This window comes from Monodon monoceros, unplaced genomic scaffold (genome assembly GCF_005190385.1).
Source record: "Monodon monoceros isolate NGI ecotype Baffin Bay Population unplaced genomic scaffold, NGI_Narwhal_1 Super_Scaffold_13, whole genome shotgun sequence".
NCBI lineage: Eukaryota > Metazoa > Chordata > Mammalia > Artiodactyla > Monodontidae > Monodon > Monodon monoceros.
This window is the reverse complement of record NW_021703769.1, coordinates 84862297-84880480: the sequence shown is the minus strand read 5'-3', so window position 1 is coordinate 84880480 and position 18184 is coordinate 84862297. Positions and strand designations below refer to the sequence as shown.

The 18184-nt window shown below is 47.1% G+C and overlaps 1 protein-coding gene across 1 annotated transcript; it reads left to right on the top strand.

Annotated features, from left to right (window-relative positions):
• Positions 1-11689: 11689 nt before the first annotated feature.
• Positions 11690-16020, top strand: LOC114894347 (allograft inflammatory factor 1-like). Its single transcript, XM_029220876.1, is given in 4 exon segments — positions 11690-11698; positions 13909-14024; positions 15149-15759; positions 16013-16020. Coding segments are annotated over 4 exon segments (744 nt in total).
• Positions 16021-18184: the final 2164 nt, after the last annotated feature.

The window sequence follows — 18184 nt, the reverse complement described above, 5'->3', positions numbered from 1 at the left end:
GTAGAGAACTTATTCAAAGAAATAATGGCTATAAATTTCCTAACCCAGGGAAGGAAACAGACATCCAGACCCAGGAATCCCGAAAAGTTCCAAATAAGATGAGCCCGAAGAGACCCACAGCAAGACACGTTATAATTAAAATGTCAAAAGTTAAAGACAAAGAGAATCTTAAAAACAGCAAGAGAAAAACAACTTGTTACGCTGTCAATAGTCATAAGCCCATAAGCAGATTTCTTGACAGAAACTTTGCAGGCCAGAAGGGCGTGGCGTGATATATTCAAAGTACAGAAAGGAAAAACTCTCCAACTAATAATACTCTACCTGGAAAGCTGTCATTCAAAATTGAAGAAGAGATAAAGGAAAAAGCTAAAAAAGATCACCACCACTAGACCAGTCTTAAGAGAAATGTGAAAAGGATGTCTTTAAGCAGAAACGAAAGGGCAGTAATTAGTAACAGGAAACATATGGAAGCACAAATCTCACTGGTAAAGGTAAATATACAGTAAAATTCAGAATAAGCTAATGTTGTAAATGCAGTGGGTTAATCACTTCTAAAGCTAGTATGAAGGCTAAAATACAAAAGAAGTAAAAACAACTATAACCACAATAATTTGTTAAAGGATACACAAGATTAAAGGATGTAAATTGTGACATCAAACATATAAAGCATGGTGGTGAGGGGAAGTAAAAATGCAGAGCTTTAGAATGCATTCAAACTTAAGTTGTTATCAACTTAAAATAGACCGTTATAAATATAAGTTGTTTTATGTAAGCCCCATGGTAACAACAAGCGAAAACCTATGGTAGATACACAAGAGAGCAAGAGAAGAAGGAACAGAGTAACTAGAAAGCAGCCAGAAAACAATTAACAAAAATGATATAAGTATATACCTATCAATAATTACTTTAAATGTAAATAGACCAGTCAAAAAACAGAGTGGCTGAATGGATAGAAAAATAAGACACACCTGTATGCTGCCTACAAGATACTCACTTCAGATGTAAGCATACACACCGACTGAAAGTGAAGGGGTGGAAAATGATATTCTATGCAAATGGAAACCAAAAGAAATCTGGGATAGTTAGGCAAAATAAACTTTAAGACAAAGGTTGTATATGAGAGACAAAAAAAAGATTATTACATGATGATAAAGAGGTCACTTCAACAAGAGAATTTATTTGTAAATATTTATGCACCCAGTATAGGAGCACCTAAATATATAAAGCAAATAGTAACAAATCTAAAGGGAGAAATAGACAACAAGAATAGTACAGAATGTTAACAATTCACTTCCACCCAGGGAGAGATCATCCAGCTAGAAAATCAATAAAGAAACATTGGCCTTAAATAACATGTTAGACCAGATGGACTTGTACGTATATAGAAAATTCCATCCAAAAGCAATAGAATATACAGTCTCCTCAAGTACGCATGGAACATTTTCCTGGATAGATGATATGTTAAGCCACAAAACAAGTCTTAATAAAGTTAGGACAATAAATTGAAATCAGATCGAGTATATTTTCCTACCACAATGATATAAAACTGAGAGATCGGCTACAAGAAGAAAACTATAAAAATCACAAATATGTGGAGATTAAACAACAAATGAGTCAAAGAAGAAATAAAAAGAAAAAATTTAAATACCTTGAGACAAATGAAAATACAACATACCAAAACTTATGGGATACAGGAAAAGCAGTTCTAAGAAGGAAGGTCATAGTGGTAAATGCTTACATCAAGAAACAAGAAAAATCTCAAATATACCGCCTAAGTTTACACCTCAAAGAGCTAGAAAAGAATAACAAAGCCCAAAGTTAGTAGTAGTAAGGAAATAACAGAGATCAGAGCAGAAATAAATAAAGCAGAGACAAAAAAGACAATAGAAAAGATCAATGAAACTAAAAGCTGGATTTTTAAAAAGATATACAAAATTGGCCAACCATTCGCTAGACTCACCAAGAAAAAGAGAGGACTCAAATAAATAAAATCAAAAATTAAAAAGAGATGTTAAAAGTGATATCACAGAAATTCAAAGGATCATAAAAGACTACTATGAACAATTATACTCCAAGAAGTTGGACAACCTAAATGAAATGGATAAATTCCTAAAAACATATACCCTACCAAGACTGAATCATGAAGGAATAGAAAATCTGAACAAACTAATTACTACTAGAGATTGGATCAGTAATCAAAAATCTCCCAACAAACAAAAATCCAGCACCAGATGACTTCATTGGTGAATTTTACCAAACATTCAAAAAGATTTAATATCTGTCCTTCTCAAACTCTTGCAGAAAATTGAAGAGGAGGAAACACTTCCAAACTCATTTTATAAGACCAGCATTACTCTGATAACAAAACCAGACAGGAATGCCACAAGAAAACCACAGGCCAATATTTCCGATGAAATAGATGCAAAAATCCTCAACAAAATACTAGCAAGCTGAATTCAACAATACATTAAAAGGATCATATACTATGATAAAGTGGGATTTACTCCAGGGATGCAAGGATGGTTCAGCATTTGCAAATCAATCAACATAATACACCACATTACCAAAATAAAAAATAAAATTCATATGATCACCTCAATAGATGCAGAAAACACATTTGGCAAAATTCAATATCAATTTATGATCAAAACTCTCAACAAAGTGGGTATAGAGGGAACAGACCCCCACATAGTAAAGGCCATACATGACAAGCCCACAGCTAACATCATACTCAATGTTGAGAAGGTGAAAGATTTCCTCTGAGATCAGGAAGAAGACAAGGATGCCCACTCCTGCTACTTTTATTCAAAATAGCATTAGAAGTCCTAGACAGAGCAATTAGGCAAGAAAAAGAAATAAAAGGCACACCATTTGTAAGGAAGAAGTAAAACTGTCCCTATTTGCAGATGACATATTATATGTACAAAACCCTAAAGACTCCAAGAAAAACTCTTAGATCTAATACACAAATTAGATAAAGTTGCAAGATACAGAAATCTGTTGTGTTTGTATACACTAATAAAGGAAACCAATTCCATTTACAATTGCATCAAAAAGAATAGAATACCCAGGAATAAACTTAACCAAGGGCGTGAAAGACCTGTATACTGAAAGCTTTAAGACACTGATAAAATAAATTCAAGACAAATAAACAGAAAAATATTCCATGCTCATAGATTGGAAGAATCAATATTGTTAAAATGTCCATACTACCCAAAGTGATCTACAGGTTCAGTGCAGTCCCTATCAAAATTTCAATGGTATTTTTCACAGAAATAGAACAAAAAATCCTAAATTTTTATGGAACCATAGTAGAACCCCAAATAGCCAAAGCAATCTTGAATAACAAGAGCAAAGCTGTAGGCATCAGGTTTCCTGATTTCAAACTATATACAAAGCTATATTAATCAAAACATCATGGTATTGACATAAAAACAGATACCTAGATCAATAGAACAGCATAGAGAGCCAGGAAATAAACCCACACATATATGGTCAATTTATGACAAAGGAGCCAAGAATATACAATGGGGAAAGGACAGTGTCCTCAATAAATGGTGCTGGAAAAACTGGGTCACCTCGTACAAAAAGAAAAAGAAAAAGAAACTGAACCACTATCTTACACCATACACAAAAGCCAACTCAAAATGGATTAAAGACTTGTATGTAAGACCTGAAGCCATAAAATTCCTAGAAGAAAATGTGTTAAGTTTCTTGACATAGGTCTTGATGAAGATTTTTTGTATTTGACACCATAAGCAAAGGCAATAAAATCAAAAATAAACAAGTATGACTACATCAAACTAAAAAGCTTCTGCACGGCTAAGGAAATCATCAACAAAATGAGAAGGCAACCTACCAAATGGCAGAAAATAGTGCAAATCATATATTCGATAAGCAGGTAATATCCAAAATAAATAAAGGACTCATACAACTCAGTAGCAAAAAAAACCCCCAAGAAACAAAAAACACACACCTGATTTCCAAATGGGCAGGGGATGCGAATAGATATTTTTTCCCAAATAAGACACAGATGTCCAACAGATACATGAAAAGGTGTTCACATTACTAATTATCAGGGAAATGCAAAACAAAACCACGAGATATCACCTCACACCTGTCAGAATGGCTATTATCCAAAAGACAAGAGAGAAGTTTTGGTGAGGGTGTGGAGAAAATGGAACCCTTGTGCACTGTTGGTGGGAATGTAAATTGGTGCAGCCACCGTGGAAAACAGTATGGAGATTCCTCAAAAAACTGAAAATAAGACTACCGTATGATCCAGCAATCCCACTTCTGGATACATATCCAAATAAAATGAAAACTCAGAAAGATATATCCACCATGTTCATTGCAGCATTATTTACAGTAGTCAAGACATGGAAGCAACCTAAGTGTTCACTGATAGATGAATGGATAAAGCAAGGACTCCATGTATATGTGTGTCGGTATATATATAATGGAATATTATATACATAATGAAATATTATTCAGCCATTAAAAAAGAAGGAAGTCTTGCCATTTGCAGCAAAATGGATGGATCTTGAGGTCATCATGCTAAGTGAAATGAGTCAGACAGAGAAAGACAAATACCTCATGATCTCTTATATGTGGAATCTAAAACATAACACAAACAAAAATGAGCTCATAGATACAGAGAACAAATTGATGGAGGCTGGGAAGGGATCGGGGAGACGGGTGAAGAGGGTAAAAAATACAAACTTCCAGTTATAAAATAAATAAGTCCTGGGGATGTAATGTACAGCATGGTGACTATAGTTAATAATACTCTATTATATATTTGAAATTGCTTAGAGAGTAATCTTAAAAGTTCTCATCACAAGAAAAAAAGAAGCTTGTAACTATGTGTGGTGATCACTTTGCTATATATATATATATATATATATATATATATAGAATCATGTTGTACACCTGAAACTAATATAATGCCAATTATATTTTAATAAATTTTTTTTTTTTCTGCCCCACACTCTCTCTCCTCTTTTTCTGGGACTCTGATGACACAAATATTAGATTTTTTGTTATTGTTCCACAGATTCCTAAGAGTATGTTCATTTATTTCCAGCTTATTTCCTCTCTGTTGTTCAGATTGGATAATTTCACAATATGTCTTTAAGTTTACTGATTCTTTTTTCTGTTGTCTCCAAACTGCTCTTCAGCTTGTCCAGTGAATTTTAGTTTTTGTTCTTGTATTTTTCAGTTCTATAATTTCCACTTGATTTTTTTAATATCTTCTATTTCTCAGCTGAGATTTTTTTTTTCACTTGCTTCAAGGGTACATATTCATAGCTGCTCGTTGAAGCATGCCTTACGATTGCTGCTTTGCAGTCCATCAGGTGATCCCAGCATCTGAGTCACCTTGGCGTTGGTGTCTGTTGGCTGTCTTTTCTCATCAAGTTATGACTGTTCTGGTTCTTGGGATGACAAATAACTTTTTTATTGTGTGTGTCGCTTTTGTTCTTTGAAAGCTTTTGTTTTTGTTTTTTAGCATACAAAAGCAGTGATATTCAGAATCCTCAATGACTAGAGCAGTATGGAATTGGCCAATCAAAAAACTTACAGCCCACTCATAGACGCATAGACGCTGACTCTAAATAAACAGGCTGCCCATAACAGTTGATATAGCCTACCTAGCTGCACTGAAGAAATATCTTTCTGAACTTTCTGAAAATATGAAGTATGATTTTAATTTTAAATGGGTCCCTTTGCTGTTTGCTTTAGTTTTTGCCATTACGTAATTCCTCCTACAGCTGGTGGGTCTTGGCTATTTATGTTTAAGAGTGACACCTCAACAAACTCATTGGGATCTGTTGTGCCTAGGCAGGGTTTGCCAATTTGGGGGCCACAGAGGATAACCTGGCAGGACATTTTTGTTGCAAGACACCAACTGCCTATACATAAATCTTTTATCTTGGGCCAGTTTCTCCAAGACATTTCCCTCTAATCTCCTGAGTGCCCACATCTGGGAGACAGTGAGAGAAGGGCGCCAGGAGTCTGACTGCTTTTTATGGGAACTTTCGCTTAATCTGTTTTGTTTTTAAATCTGTTTTTAATATAATGTCCTTACCTTCAGCTGTGCCTGGTGTCCCTAAACCCAAAGTCTTTGGGGTTCGTCCTCTCCCAGGACTAAACTTCCAAACATGAAGGACAGTCTCCCAGTAGCTTTGCTTTTTTTTTTTTTTAAATAAATTTATTTATTTAATTTATTTGGCTGTGTTGGGTCTTTGTTTCTCCACGCGGGCTTTCTCTAGTTGTGGCGAGCAGGGTCTACTCTTCGTTGAGGTGTGCGGGCTTCTCATTGCAGTGGCTTCTCTTGTTGCAGAGCACGGGCTCTAGGTGTGCGGGCTTCAGTAGTTGTGGCGTGTGGGCTCAGTAGTTGTGGCTCACAGGCTCTAGAGCGCAGGCTCAGTAGTTGTGGCACACAGGCTTAGTTACTCCGCGGCATGTGGGATCTTCCCGGACCAGGGCTCGAACCCGTGTCCCCTGCGTTGCCAGGCAGATTCTTAACCACTGTGCCACCAGGGAAGCCCTAGCTTCGCTTCTTAAACTAACATAATCTGTGAATCTCTCTGGGCTTTAGCCCAAGACATGCACCGTATAATGAATTATCTTCTCCCCCAGGCATCTAGAATGGTACTATCCATCAACCATCCTTGAGAAACTTGAGGAAGAAGCCACTCAAGTCATTTTTTGTTGGACTTCCTTCTTTCCCAGAATTTTAGTTGAGAATGGCTGCCAAGGAGTTTGTTCTGTCTTGAGGCAAAGGAGTGAGCCTTTTTCACCCACGTCAGTCGGTCACTAGTCACCAGCTGCCCCAGAGGGACGGGCACCCTCCGAAGCGCTCCCGAGCGAGGCGGTGCAGCTCACCGCAGGGCGAGCCTGCAGGGAAGGCTGTGGGTGCGACAGGTGGGCACGAGTGAGCCCGCAGCATCCGGGCGGGACCAGCAGCCTCTGGCACAGGTCGCCCCTTGCACCGTCCACACGCGTTTGCCTCTCGCGTTCGAGTTATTCTATCTCATCACGGCCTCTCCTGGATTTGAGGGGTTCTGACGGCTGGAACACTGACTCAAGGTGAACTTTAGTCCCCACTGGTGCAGGTGTTCCCAAGCCTGTGAGGGGCCCTCATCCTCTTCTCCGTCTACCACCTGTTCTGGCTTCCCCGTGGCCTCATCCAGCACTTACGCGGGTCCAGATGGCTCCCCCGGTGGGTAATGCAGACCCTCACCACCGAGTGGTCTGAGTCTCTGGTCACGATAGGTTATCAGGCCAATGTTGCTTCATCTTCTCATTTACATTAAAGCTGGACATCGTGATGTGAGCGGTGAAGAGACACCCCAGAGACCCCCTGAGCATCAGTCACCTCCCTGTCTCCGTCACGTAGCGGCAGGCTTACGTTCTCGTGCTGATCGCGCTCGATCCCTCTTCCCAGCGTGCTGCCCGCTCTTCACCTGCTCCCGTCCTCCTGAAAGGCGTCCTTTTGAAGTGGGGCAGCGGCCATAGCTTAAGTTTGGTGGGACTCCTGTCGTGTCCCCCAGTGGAAGCATCTCGCCCCTGGGAACCGGGGTCTGTTGACCCACAGAGCCAAGAGTCGTGGGAGGGAAAGCACACATCACCCACATGGGTCCCGAGATGTGACTGGGGGCCCTCCTACTTGCTCCACTGTGTGTCCAAACCTGCTTCTACTTGCTGGGAAAACAGCACCGCACGGCGGCCGCAATTAGGAAACTGGATGAGGCTGCAGATAGAAGCTCCTCTATTCTTGCACCGAAGCCCACTGCCCACTCCTTGCCACCGCTGGCCCTCTGGCTTCTGTCCACAGACCAGATAATTATGATGACCCCTGCACTTCCCACACCCAGTGACATTGCCCATCTCCCCATGTGCCCCGTGCTGTGCCCCTGCAGAGAGAGGCCTTGGTAGCTGCGTGGCTGAAGTGTCCTGGAGACCAACCCTCTACCTGCAACCAGGGAGGGAGGCCTCCTTGTCATCTGCCCAGTGGGTGATCCAAGTTCAGCACCTCGTCCTTCAAGCCTGCAGGGCCATGTCTGGGACTAACAGTTTTAGGTCGGTTTCTAGAAGCAGAGCCAGAAGTAGGAATTCTCGGCAAGTCATAAATGACGTTCCCAGGAGAAGCCTGAGGGCAGCAGGCGGGGCAGTGGAGGCAGTTAGACGGGGACGCGGTTTCACCCCAAATGCAGCCCAGCCTGACCCGTGGGAGCCCGGAAGCATAAATGGTATTGGAGGATCTGTCCTGTCTCGTGACACGGAGCAGGGAGTTTGGGCCCTGAATCCCTTAGGGACTGGCCACAAGCCACTGCAGGGGGTGGGGAGTGTAAGTCCCAGCAGCCCCAGGGTCCCTGGGGCAATCCTCCAGAGAAGGTCACAGGTGTGGGATTTAGCACCACCCCCTGCAGTGGCTGTGACACAGACAGGTAGACAGGAGGGACCAGGGGGATCTGGGTAGGGCACCTACAGCATCGGCCCTACCCACCCACCCCAAAGCTGCACCAATTTACGTGACCATGTGTGTAGGTTTATTTTGACTTAAGTTTTGAAGGCTTACTTAGCAAAATACATCAACCTTTTTCTTTATAGATGCCATTATTTTTACAAGAATATTCACAGCAGCCCAAAGCGGAAACACCCCAAACATCCCTCAATAGATGAAGGGACAAACTGTGATGTCACCAGAGACCCAAACGCTGTTGCACAAAGAGGAGCAGGGTGGCGGGGTTGGTCCCAGGACGGCGCGAACGAAGCTGGAGCCACCGCGCTGCACGGAAGGCGGATGCCGTTTCTACGACGCCACGAATCCTAGCCCACTCCTCGTGTAATACAGTCCCATACTTTCCTTTAGTTTTTAATTTATCTTTAAGACTTTGGAGTTTATTTTGGTCTGGCATATGAAGCAGGATCTCAGAAAATTTCTTCCAAGTGGTTGACCGGTTCAACAATATTTTTGAAGAATCCACCCTGGAGCCGCTGCCTAGAGATGCCGCCCACACTGAGCACTAAATGCTCGCCTGCCCTTGCATCTGTTCCTGGATCCTAAGCTCCCCATAGATCGGTCTGTCTATTCCTCTCCAGGCTCATGCTGTTTCAGTTAGCGGGGGGCGCACGGTCATCCACATAGGGCAGGGCCCCCTCATTATCCTTTCATGTTTTCACGTTTTCCTTGGCTGTTCTCACATATACACTCTTCCAGATGAACGACAGAACTGCCACATCATACTCCAGACGTCGTGCTGGGCTTTTGTATGGATTTGCTTTGAACTTATAGACTAACTCGGAGGAAAATTACGTCTCTACAATATCAGGTCTTCTGATGTGGCAACATCATAACGTTCTCCTTTTATGCAGAGTCTTTTTTATATGCCCCGGTGTCAAAGACGTGTGTGTGTGTGTGTGTGTGTGTGTGTGCGTGTGTGTGAGAGAGAGAGAGAGAGAGGAGAGAGAGGAGCAAGGAGAGAGAGAGAGAGAGAGAGAGAGAATGAGAGGAGAGACAGAGAGACGGAGAGACAGAGAGAGACAGAGAGACAGAGACAGAGACAGAGAGAGAGACAGAGAGAGAGAGGGAGGGTGAGAGGGAGGTCTGCCCAGCAATCATTTCCATGCCCTCCCTCTGGTCTGAGAGCCCCCCTTTCCTTGGAGCGAGATCCTGCGGATATCGTCCCCACCAAAGGCATGGACGATGGGAACTAGTACCAGCCAGTTAGAAGCCTCCAGCTCGCGGCCGCGGTGATGGGTTCACGCGGCACAGGGAAGACCTGTTGGTCCCTCCACGAGAAGTGACATCTGGACGCTGGGAAAAGGGAATCCCCAGCTGTGAGGATGAATTGGGTCTGGGGACAGCTGCCTGCACGAGAAACCCGACAACAAAAGAGCTAACGTTTACTGAGCCCTTTCCACGTGCCAGGCGCTGTTCTCCAAGTGTGACAAGAATTGGCTCAGGTAAACTCCACAAGAACCTGTGCGACGGGCGGAGGAGAAATCCAAGGCATTTAGTAACCTAGGACGCCGGCGCTGACCGGTCAAAACGGGCCTCCCGACTGGCGTGTCCAAGCCGGCCTCAGCTCAGAAGGCCGGAGTCAACACGCCCTTTCCTGCACGCGCGCACGGCGCTGCCACAGCTGGTCGGCGGCGGGACCAGGCTTTCCTCCTACACGTGAAAAGCAGTGAGTCGGGCATCACGAAGGACAGGCCTTAAGGCGGACCAGCCCGAGGGGCGGCAGGGTACACAGGGGTGATGAGCCCGAGCCCCTGCCCGACTGGGAGGACAGCTGTCCTCATTGTGGGGGGAAGGTTGGGGGAACTGTCCCTTGTCACTACTGGGCCACTCTGGGGCGTCCCCTGCCTTTGGGGGAAGGGGATGCTGGCTCTCCTGTGAAGACCCCGCCGAGGTCTGTTGCACACCCACGCCCCTCCCAGCCGCGCTGCTGGCCGTCAAGGTGGAGGCCGGGGCCACCAGCCAAGAACGTGGGCGCCTCTAGAAGCCAGAAAGGCCGGGAAACGGGTTCTCTCCTGCAGCCCCCCGGTGGTGGGAAGCACACCCCGGCCGACCCCTTGATCTCAGCCCAATGAGACGCAGTCCGGACTTCCAACGGGACCTGTGATAAATTTGTTATTTTGAGCCACTAGTTTTGTGGTAATTGGTTACAGCGGCAATGGAAAAGCAGCTCTGTGCTTCTAGAGTTTATTTTGAACCTGCTGTTTAAACAGAGAAAAGATAACCCCGCAGGGGAGGACGTGAACTGTGACCCCACGGATCCAAACCGGCGCGACCTCACTGTGAATTCGGCCTTTGGGGTGCTGGGGCCAAGGGCGACCAGGGAGCTAGTTTCCGAATCGACTTCGGGCAGAAGACGGCTTCTATTAAAGACTAAGGAAGGAGGCCGTGCCGACTGCGAGTTTGCTGCAACAGGGGACCTCACGCCGGGGCCTGAAGCAGCAGAAACGCATCCCTGCTCTCTCCTGGAGGCGTCATGTCTGAGATGGAGGTGTCGGCAGGGCTGCTTGCCCCCAGGCCGTGAGGGAGGGTCTGCTCTGGGCCTCTCCCCGTGCTGCTGGTGGTTTGCTGGCGACCCCGGGGGCTCCTGGGCTGGTAGGTGCGTCACCCCGTCTCTGCCACCATCTGCCCACGGCTTTCTTCCCCCGTCAGTGTCCCCTTCTTATAAGGACACAGGTCGTACAGGATTAGGGCCGCCCCAATGACCTCAGCCTAACTCGTGGCATCTACAAAGACCCTACTTCTCAATGCGGCACGTTCACAGGCGGTGGGGTAGGACTTCGACGTCTTTTGGGGGAAGCAACTCAACCCATAACATACACATAAGTATTGAAATTCAGCCGTGATGGCAGAATTGTTGAGAACTTAGGCCAACGAGAAAACTTCTCCCGGGAAGGAGTGGGTGTCAGGGGTGCTGCTGGAATCGCCAGCGCCTGGTGATAAGGCAGATGGACCCTAATCAGCTTTGTTATTGATTTTAAATCCTCCACAGAGCACGCCTCCCCTCCCCCAACCCATGCTGCACCTGGCGTCCCACTTCCCAGCACAGTGGTGGACGCACAGAGCAGCCAGCGTCCGCAGGAGGGCCGACCGCTGCCCAGGGAGGCTGGGGGAGGGCAGGGGAGGCTTCCCCAGGGAGCACGAGGCGCCTGGGATGGGCCCATGGCGTCGGTGTGTCCTCTCTGGTGCTCAGGACGCTCTCCACTGTGTGGACGTACCCCGGCTCGCTCACCTGTGCACCAGCTGAAGGACAGACATGTGGGTGGTCTTCTGGTTTGGGCAATTAAGAATGAACCCTCTCCACAGGGGAACGGATAAAGAAGATGTGGTGCATATACACGATGGAGTGTCAGCCATAAAAAAGAACGGAATAAGGCCACGTGCAGCAACATGGATGCACCTAGAGAAGATCATACCTAAGTGAAGTGAGCCAGACACAGAAAGACAAATACCATGACATCACTTATAAGTGGGCTCTAAACTACGACACAAACGAACTTATCTATGAAACAAAAACGGACTCACAGAGAACAGACTTGTGGCTGCCAAGGGGGAGGGGAGGTGGGGGAGGGATGGAGTGGGAGTTTGGGATGAGCAGATGCAAACCATTATATATAGAATGGATAAACAACAAGGTCCTACTATATAGCACAGGAAACCGTATTCAATACTCTGGGATAAACCATAATGGAAAAGCATATGAAAAAGAATACATATATATGTATGTGTGTGTGTGTGTGTATAACTGAATTGCTTGGCTATACAGCAGAAATAAGCACAACATTGTAAATCAACTATACTTTGATAAATTAAAATTAACAATGAAGCCTAACATTTCAGGTACATATTTTTGTGTGACCACCAGTTTTCGGTTTTCTAGGGTAGATATTTCTGATGGGATGACTAGCCTTTTTTTTTTTTTTTTTTTTTGGCGGTATGCGGGCCTCTCACTGTTGTGGCCTCTCCCGTTACGGAGCACAGGGTCCAGACGCGCAGGCTCAGTGGCCATGGCTCACGGGCCCAGCCGCTCCACGGCATGTGGGATCTTCCCGGACCGGGGCACGAACCCGCGTCCCCTGCGTCGGCAGGCGGACTCTCAACCACTGCGCCACCAGGGAAGCCCTGGGATGACTAGCTTTTAAGGCCATCGTGTGCTTAAGAAACTGTTTAAGAACGGTTGGTGGTGCCATTTTCCATTCCCTCTGGCGACAAAGAGCTGCCCGGCTCTAAGCACCCACTGGCAGCTGGTTCTGCCAGCTTTACTGTCACCATTTGATAAGCATGTAGGGCCATCTCACTGTCATTTTAACCTGCATCTCCCTGAGGGCTAACTTGCTCACTGCGCGCGCATTTTATTTGCTGTCCGCATATCCTGTTTGGAAACACGTATGTTGTGATAGCTTACCCATTTTAAAATTTGGTTTATTTTCTTATTGTTGAGTTTCGAGAGTTCTTTATATATTCTGGACACAAGCTGTTAAGAGATGTGATTTCCAAATGTTTTCTCCCCGTCTGTGAGTTATCTTTTCATTCTCTGAACAGAGCAAATGTTTTTAACTTTGATTCAGTCCAATTCATCAATTTCTCAAAAAACTCTGCCTAACTCTGAGGTCACAAAGATTCCCTCCTATCTTTTCTTCTAAAGGTTTTATAGTTTTAGGCTTGACATCTGGGTCTATTAGAGAATGGAAGAATAGATCAAGGCTCTTTAAATGTAAGTTTTTCACCAAATTTAGGAAGTTTGGGCCATGATTTCCTCAAGTATTATTTTCTATGCCAATTTCTCTCTCCTCTTGGGACTTCCGTGAGAGGAACGTTGGACCCTGTGGTGTTGCCCATTCATCCTCGAGATCATGCTTTCTCCCCAAACTTCTGTTTTCCGTTCTGCACAGCGATGATTTCTGTTGACCCACCTCAGGTTTCCTGAACCCTTCCCCCTTCATCTCCATTCTACTACTGAGCCCGTCCCATGATTTTTTTTTTAAATTTCAGATATGGCATTCTTTCAGTTATAAACGTTCCCTCTGGTTATATTTTCTAGTTTCTACTTCTCTGCAGAGAACTTCTACGTCTCCAGGCATCTCAAGATTATACACCTTATCCTCACGATGGACGGTTAGAAGAGCTGCTTTAAAACCTTTAACTGACCCTTACCTTCTGGGTCGTCTTGGGCTTGGCATCTGTTGGTTGTCTCTTTCCTCGTTCTGCTGCTTCTGTGAGTCGAGGAATTTGGGATTGCGTGCTGGACGCTTGCATACTGTGCTGGGAGACCCTGGGTCCTGGCTAACACTCCGGAGGGTGTTGCCTTGTCACTGCCGCTGTGGCTCCAGCAGACCGACCTGGTTAGGCTCAGACAGCGCGGTCCAGCTCTCCTTCTGCAGGCAGTGGTCCGTTACGGGTTCCACTCCAACGCCTTTCCCACATCGCTGGGCTCCATCCGGCACATGGGCTGGGACTGGGGAGATGGTTCGGGGCTTGAAGTCTTTGATGCGCTTCCGTGGGAGCCTCGGTCACACACGGCGCTGGGCGTGTCCCCCTGAAACCCGCTCGCCTCTGGGATTTCTCCCACCCTCTCCAGCTCTGTGGGGCCCCTTCCCCTTGTCTTCAGGCTCTCTATCTCCCCTGGGGTTTACCGTCAGTGCTGCCACGAAGTGCAGGGACGGGCCCACCCGGGGGTCAAAATGGGAATCAAAGGAGGAAAAGTCAGCCCCCGACTCGCCCTTGTTTCAGGTCGTGACTCAGGCTTGACTTCAGATCCTAACCGGCCTGCCCTGCTACTCGACACCGACCTCAGACGGCTGCATGTGATGCCCTCTCTGGAATTGTTCATTGTAGTCAATGTGAGAGATAAACCATAGTTGGATAAACAGTTACTGTGACTATTTACTCCACGGTTGGAATTCTGGAACCAGAATTAAGATACACATTTTTTAATCGGCCACCTCACTGGGATCTGACGAGTTCCAATATCTTTTTCCTTTTTCAATGAAAAGTATTTGATACACACACAATAACATAAAAGTGTGTATGTAAACCATGACGTTTAATAACAGGACGAACACCTGAGAATCTATGATGCTCCTGCAACCACTCCCTCCTCCCATCCGCTGGCCACCAGAGGTGACTAGAGTCTGAATTAATCTTTACTATCATTACAATTGTCTCTCCTTATGGTTGTGCTACTTATGTGTGTATCCATAAATACAGTAGTTATTTTAAAATTATTTTTAGACATAAAAATGATGTCACAGTACATCTATACTTTTACAACTTAAGTTTTTTTGAAATTAATTATTTGTTTACTTTTGGCTGTGTTGGGTCTTTGTTGTGGTGTGCGGGCTTCTCATCGCGGTGGCTTCTCTTGTTGCGGAGCACGGGCTCTAGGTGTGCGGGCTCAGTAGTTGTGGCTCATGGGCTCTAGAGCGTGGGTTCAGTAGTAGTCGCATACGGGCTTAGTTGCTCCGCGGCATGTGGGATCTTCCTGGACCAGGGCTCGAACCCATGTCCCCTGCATTGCAGGCCGATTCTTAACCACTGTACCCCCAGGGAAGCCCTGCAACTTGATGTTTTAAACCCAATTTTGAGATTCATGTACTGATCCCGCCGCCACACGCCGCGCAGCTTGGACCAGGCGCCCGCCCCTCCCCCTCGTCCCTTTGCCGCCGTCGCGAAGCCCCGAGCCGGCGGAAGCCCGGGGCTCACCACGTCGGTCGCGCTCAGCAACAGGTTCCAAGGAGGGAAAGCGCTCTGTTTGCTCAAAGCCCGGCAGGAGAGGAGGCCGGCCGAGATCAACCGGGAGCTCCTCTGTGACCAGAAGTACAGTGATGAAGAGAACCTGCCGGAAAAACTTGCAGCCTTTAAAGAGAAGTATCTGGAGTTTGACCTGAACAGTGAGGGCGAGATTGATCTGATGTCTCTAAAGAGGGTGATGGAGAAGCGTGGGGTCCCCAAGACCCACCCGGAGATGAAGATGATCTCAGAGGTGGCGGGCGGTGTCAGCGACACCATCTCCTACTGAGACTTTGTGAACATGGCGCTGGGGAAACGGTCGGCGGTCCTCAAGCTAGTCATGATGTTTGAAGGAAAACCCAACGAGAGCAGCCCCAAGCCAGCTGGCCCCCTCCAGAGAGGCGTTGCCAGCCTGCCCGGAGGACCCCCGCCTGGGCCTGCCCCGCTCTCCCCACTCGTCTTCCTCCCTCCTGATCTCACTGCCCTTCTTGACGCACTGCGATGTGTCTTATTTGGTCATTGCATTTGTTTTTTCATCAGCAGAGTCAGTGATCTCTTTGTATAGCATAAATTACTGCCTTAAAGGGGCTCTGGGTTGGGAAGTCCCGATCGCCTCCTTCTTTTTTTTCCCTGCGTCTCCCCTCCCTCTGCAGAAGGGCTGACATTAAACCAAAAACCAGAGGGGGCAGGGCCAGGACAGGGAAACCAGAAGCCTGTGATTCCTGCACTTGAAGCTGGCACTGTTCGTCCTTCCAGGTCTTTGAGCTAAGTCGTGGGACCCTGGCCTGGCCCTGGCAAGACCCTCAGCCCCTTTCAGGAGACCCTGGAGTCGGGATAAGGCTGCAGGGCCTCGCTAGGGTATCCTCGGACAGCTCTGTGGTTCCACTGCTTTGGGTGGGCCAGGATGTGGCCACGCAGCATCCCACCTCCCCAGCTGGTCCCCTCTCAGTCTACGCTTCGTCTTATCCTCAGTGAGGTGACAGAAGGAGAAAAGGAGAGGGACTTGCAAGTTGAACCCTTCAAGAAGGTTCCAGAGGAATCCTCTAGCCTTGCCCCCTGGCCACACCTTTACAGGCAGCTCAGAGGAAGGGTGCAGCTCCCCCTGACCCTTGCTGGGGCTTCAGAGGCAGAGGGGGGTCCAGGAGCCTTGGAGGAGGGGATTCAGCTCAGTTTAGTCCCACCTTTTAGGGAGGATGTTGAGGGCAACAGGATGGGAGGATGAGGACTTAAATGCTCATGGCAGAGAGGCAGCACCACTGTTAGGCTGCGAGCTGAGAAACAGGTTGCCTCTCTGATCTCAACCTGCCTGGAACCTGACTCTGCTTTCCCATTTGCCTTCACACCTTCCTCACACCATTCATTCATTCACTCATTCACACACTCCGTCATTCAACAGGTATTTATTTACAACCTATTATAAGCTTTAAGTCCCCCTACTTTGTCCTGACATGTGCCATGTCGTGTCTAATTCATCATTCTGTTTCCAAATCATTCAAAACCTTGAGCTTGGGGATTAGACTGGGGTCACCTGTGGTTTTTATTATGGACTAGGGTTTTAGAGCCCTGAGGCACCCTGTAGGTTAGCTGGGCCAGGCCTCTCAGTTCACAGGTGAGAAAACTGTGGTGACCCACAGGGATTAAGTGCCTTGCCCAAGGGCAGGGGTCAATCTGGAGATGGAAGACCCGGACCGGGGCCCAGGTGTTCAGATGCCCTGCCCATGCCTCAGTCAGTGATGAAAACAAGGGAAGGGGCGGAGAGGGGCAGTCTCCTAGGTCAACCCTTGGGCAAGGCCCTGGGCCAGGATTCACCCTTCCCAGTGCCTCCGAGGCAGCGTCAGCAGGGACCCCAGCCTTGATCCCACCTGTATTCTGGACTCCCTTCCGCTGCCCACTCAGGACTTAGATGCACTCATCCACTGAACAAGTTTATTAACCACCTGTTATGGGCCAAGAGCTAAGGACCCAGTAGTGAAATGGACAGACTCATGGAATTTAGAGTCTAGTGGAAGTCGGACCCGGGCGATGAATGTTGGGAAAGAGGACGATACGAGGTGACTGCCGGGCAATCCTGGGGGCCTAGCTGGGCCCAACACTGGGCAAGGGTCTTGGAGAAGCCTTCGCAAACCTGAAGGGGAGAGCTGTGGGGGCGCTGGAGCCCCTGGGATCTCCCTGTGGCTCCTCTGACCCGTAATCAAGGCCAAGGAGCTGACTTTACAGCAGCTGCAGGGAGTGGAGCAGGTAGGGGATGGGGAAACGGCCAGAGGGGGGTCAACCCACTGGTCTCGACCAGTTCAGGGACAAGACGATTTGGCCACGACAGGCTGACCTTCGGCCTAAGAAGGTGCTCCAGATGCATAAGCCTAGTTGAAGTTTAAACCCCAGCAAAACATTCCGCCCTGTAAATGTAAAATCTCACCCCCACTCCCTCCCCTGAGTTTTTGCTTTTTCCCCTGAGATCCTGAGATGAGCAGCTGCCTGTCTCCACCCCTTCCCACTGCCTCTCCTTTCTGGGACAGGCTGAGAGCTTTGTGCAAGGTAATGCCTTCCTTGACTACCCACCATAGTCAGTGTATCTGTACCTCACTCAGACAGGAGGACGGAACCAACCAGGCTTATTTCAGCGGGTTACACACTTTATAGGACTGCAGGAAACCTCCTTAAGGGAGGAGAGCAAGTGGGTGTGTCCCAGCTTCTAGAAAGGGCAGGAAAGCGTTCTCTCATTGGATGGGGAGTGTCCTGGGAAACTCCACCAGCTCCTTCATCATTTCTTGGAATTCCACTCCCAGAGGGAGAGGGTCTCAAGAGTGGTCCCTGGAAAGGGGGTGGGGCGTCTGCATGTACTTCAGGTTTTCAGGGCTAGTAGCTCTAGGGCTCTTACTTCTCTGGCTAAGGGCTCGGCTTCTTAGAAGTTCAGCTGTCTTCTTTCTG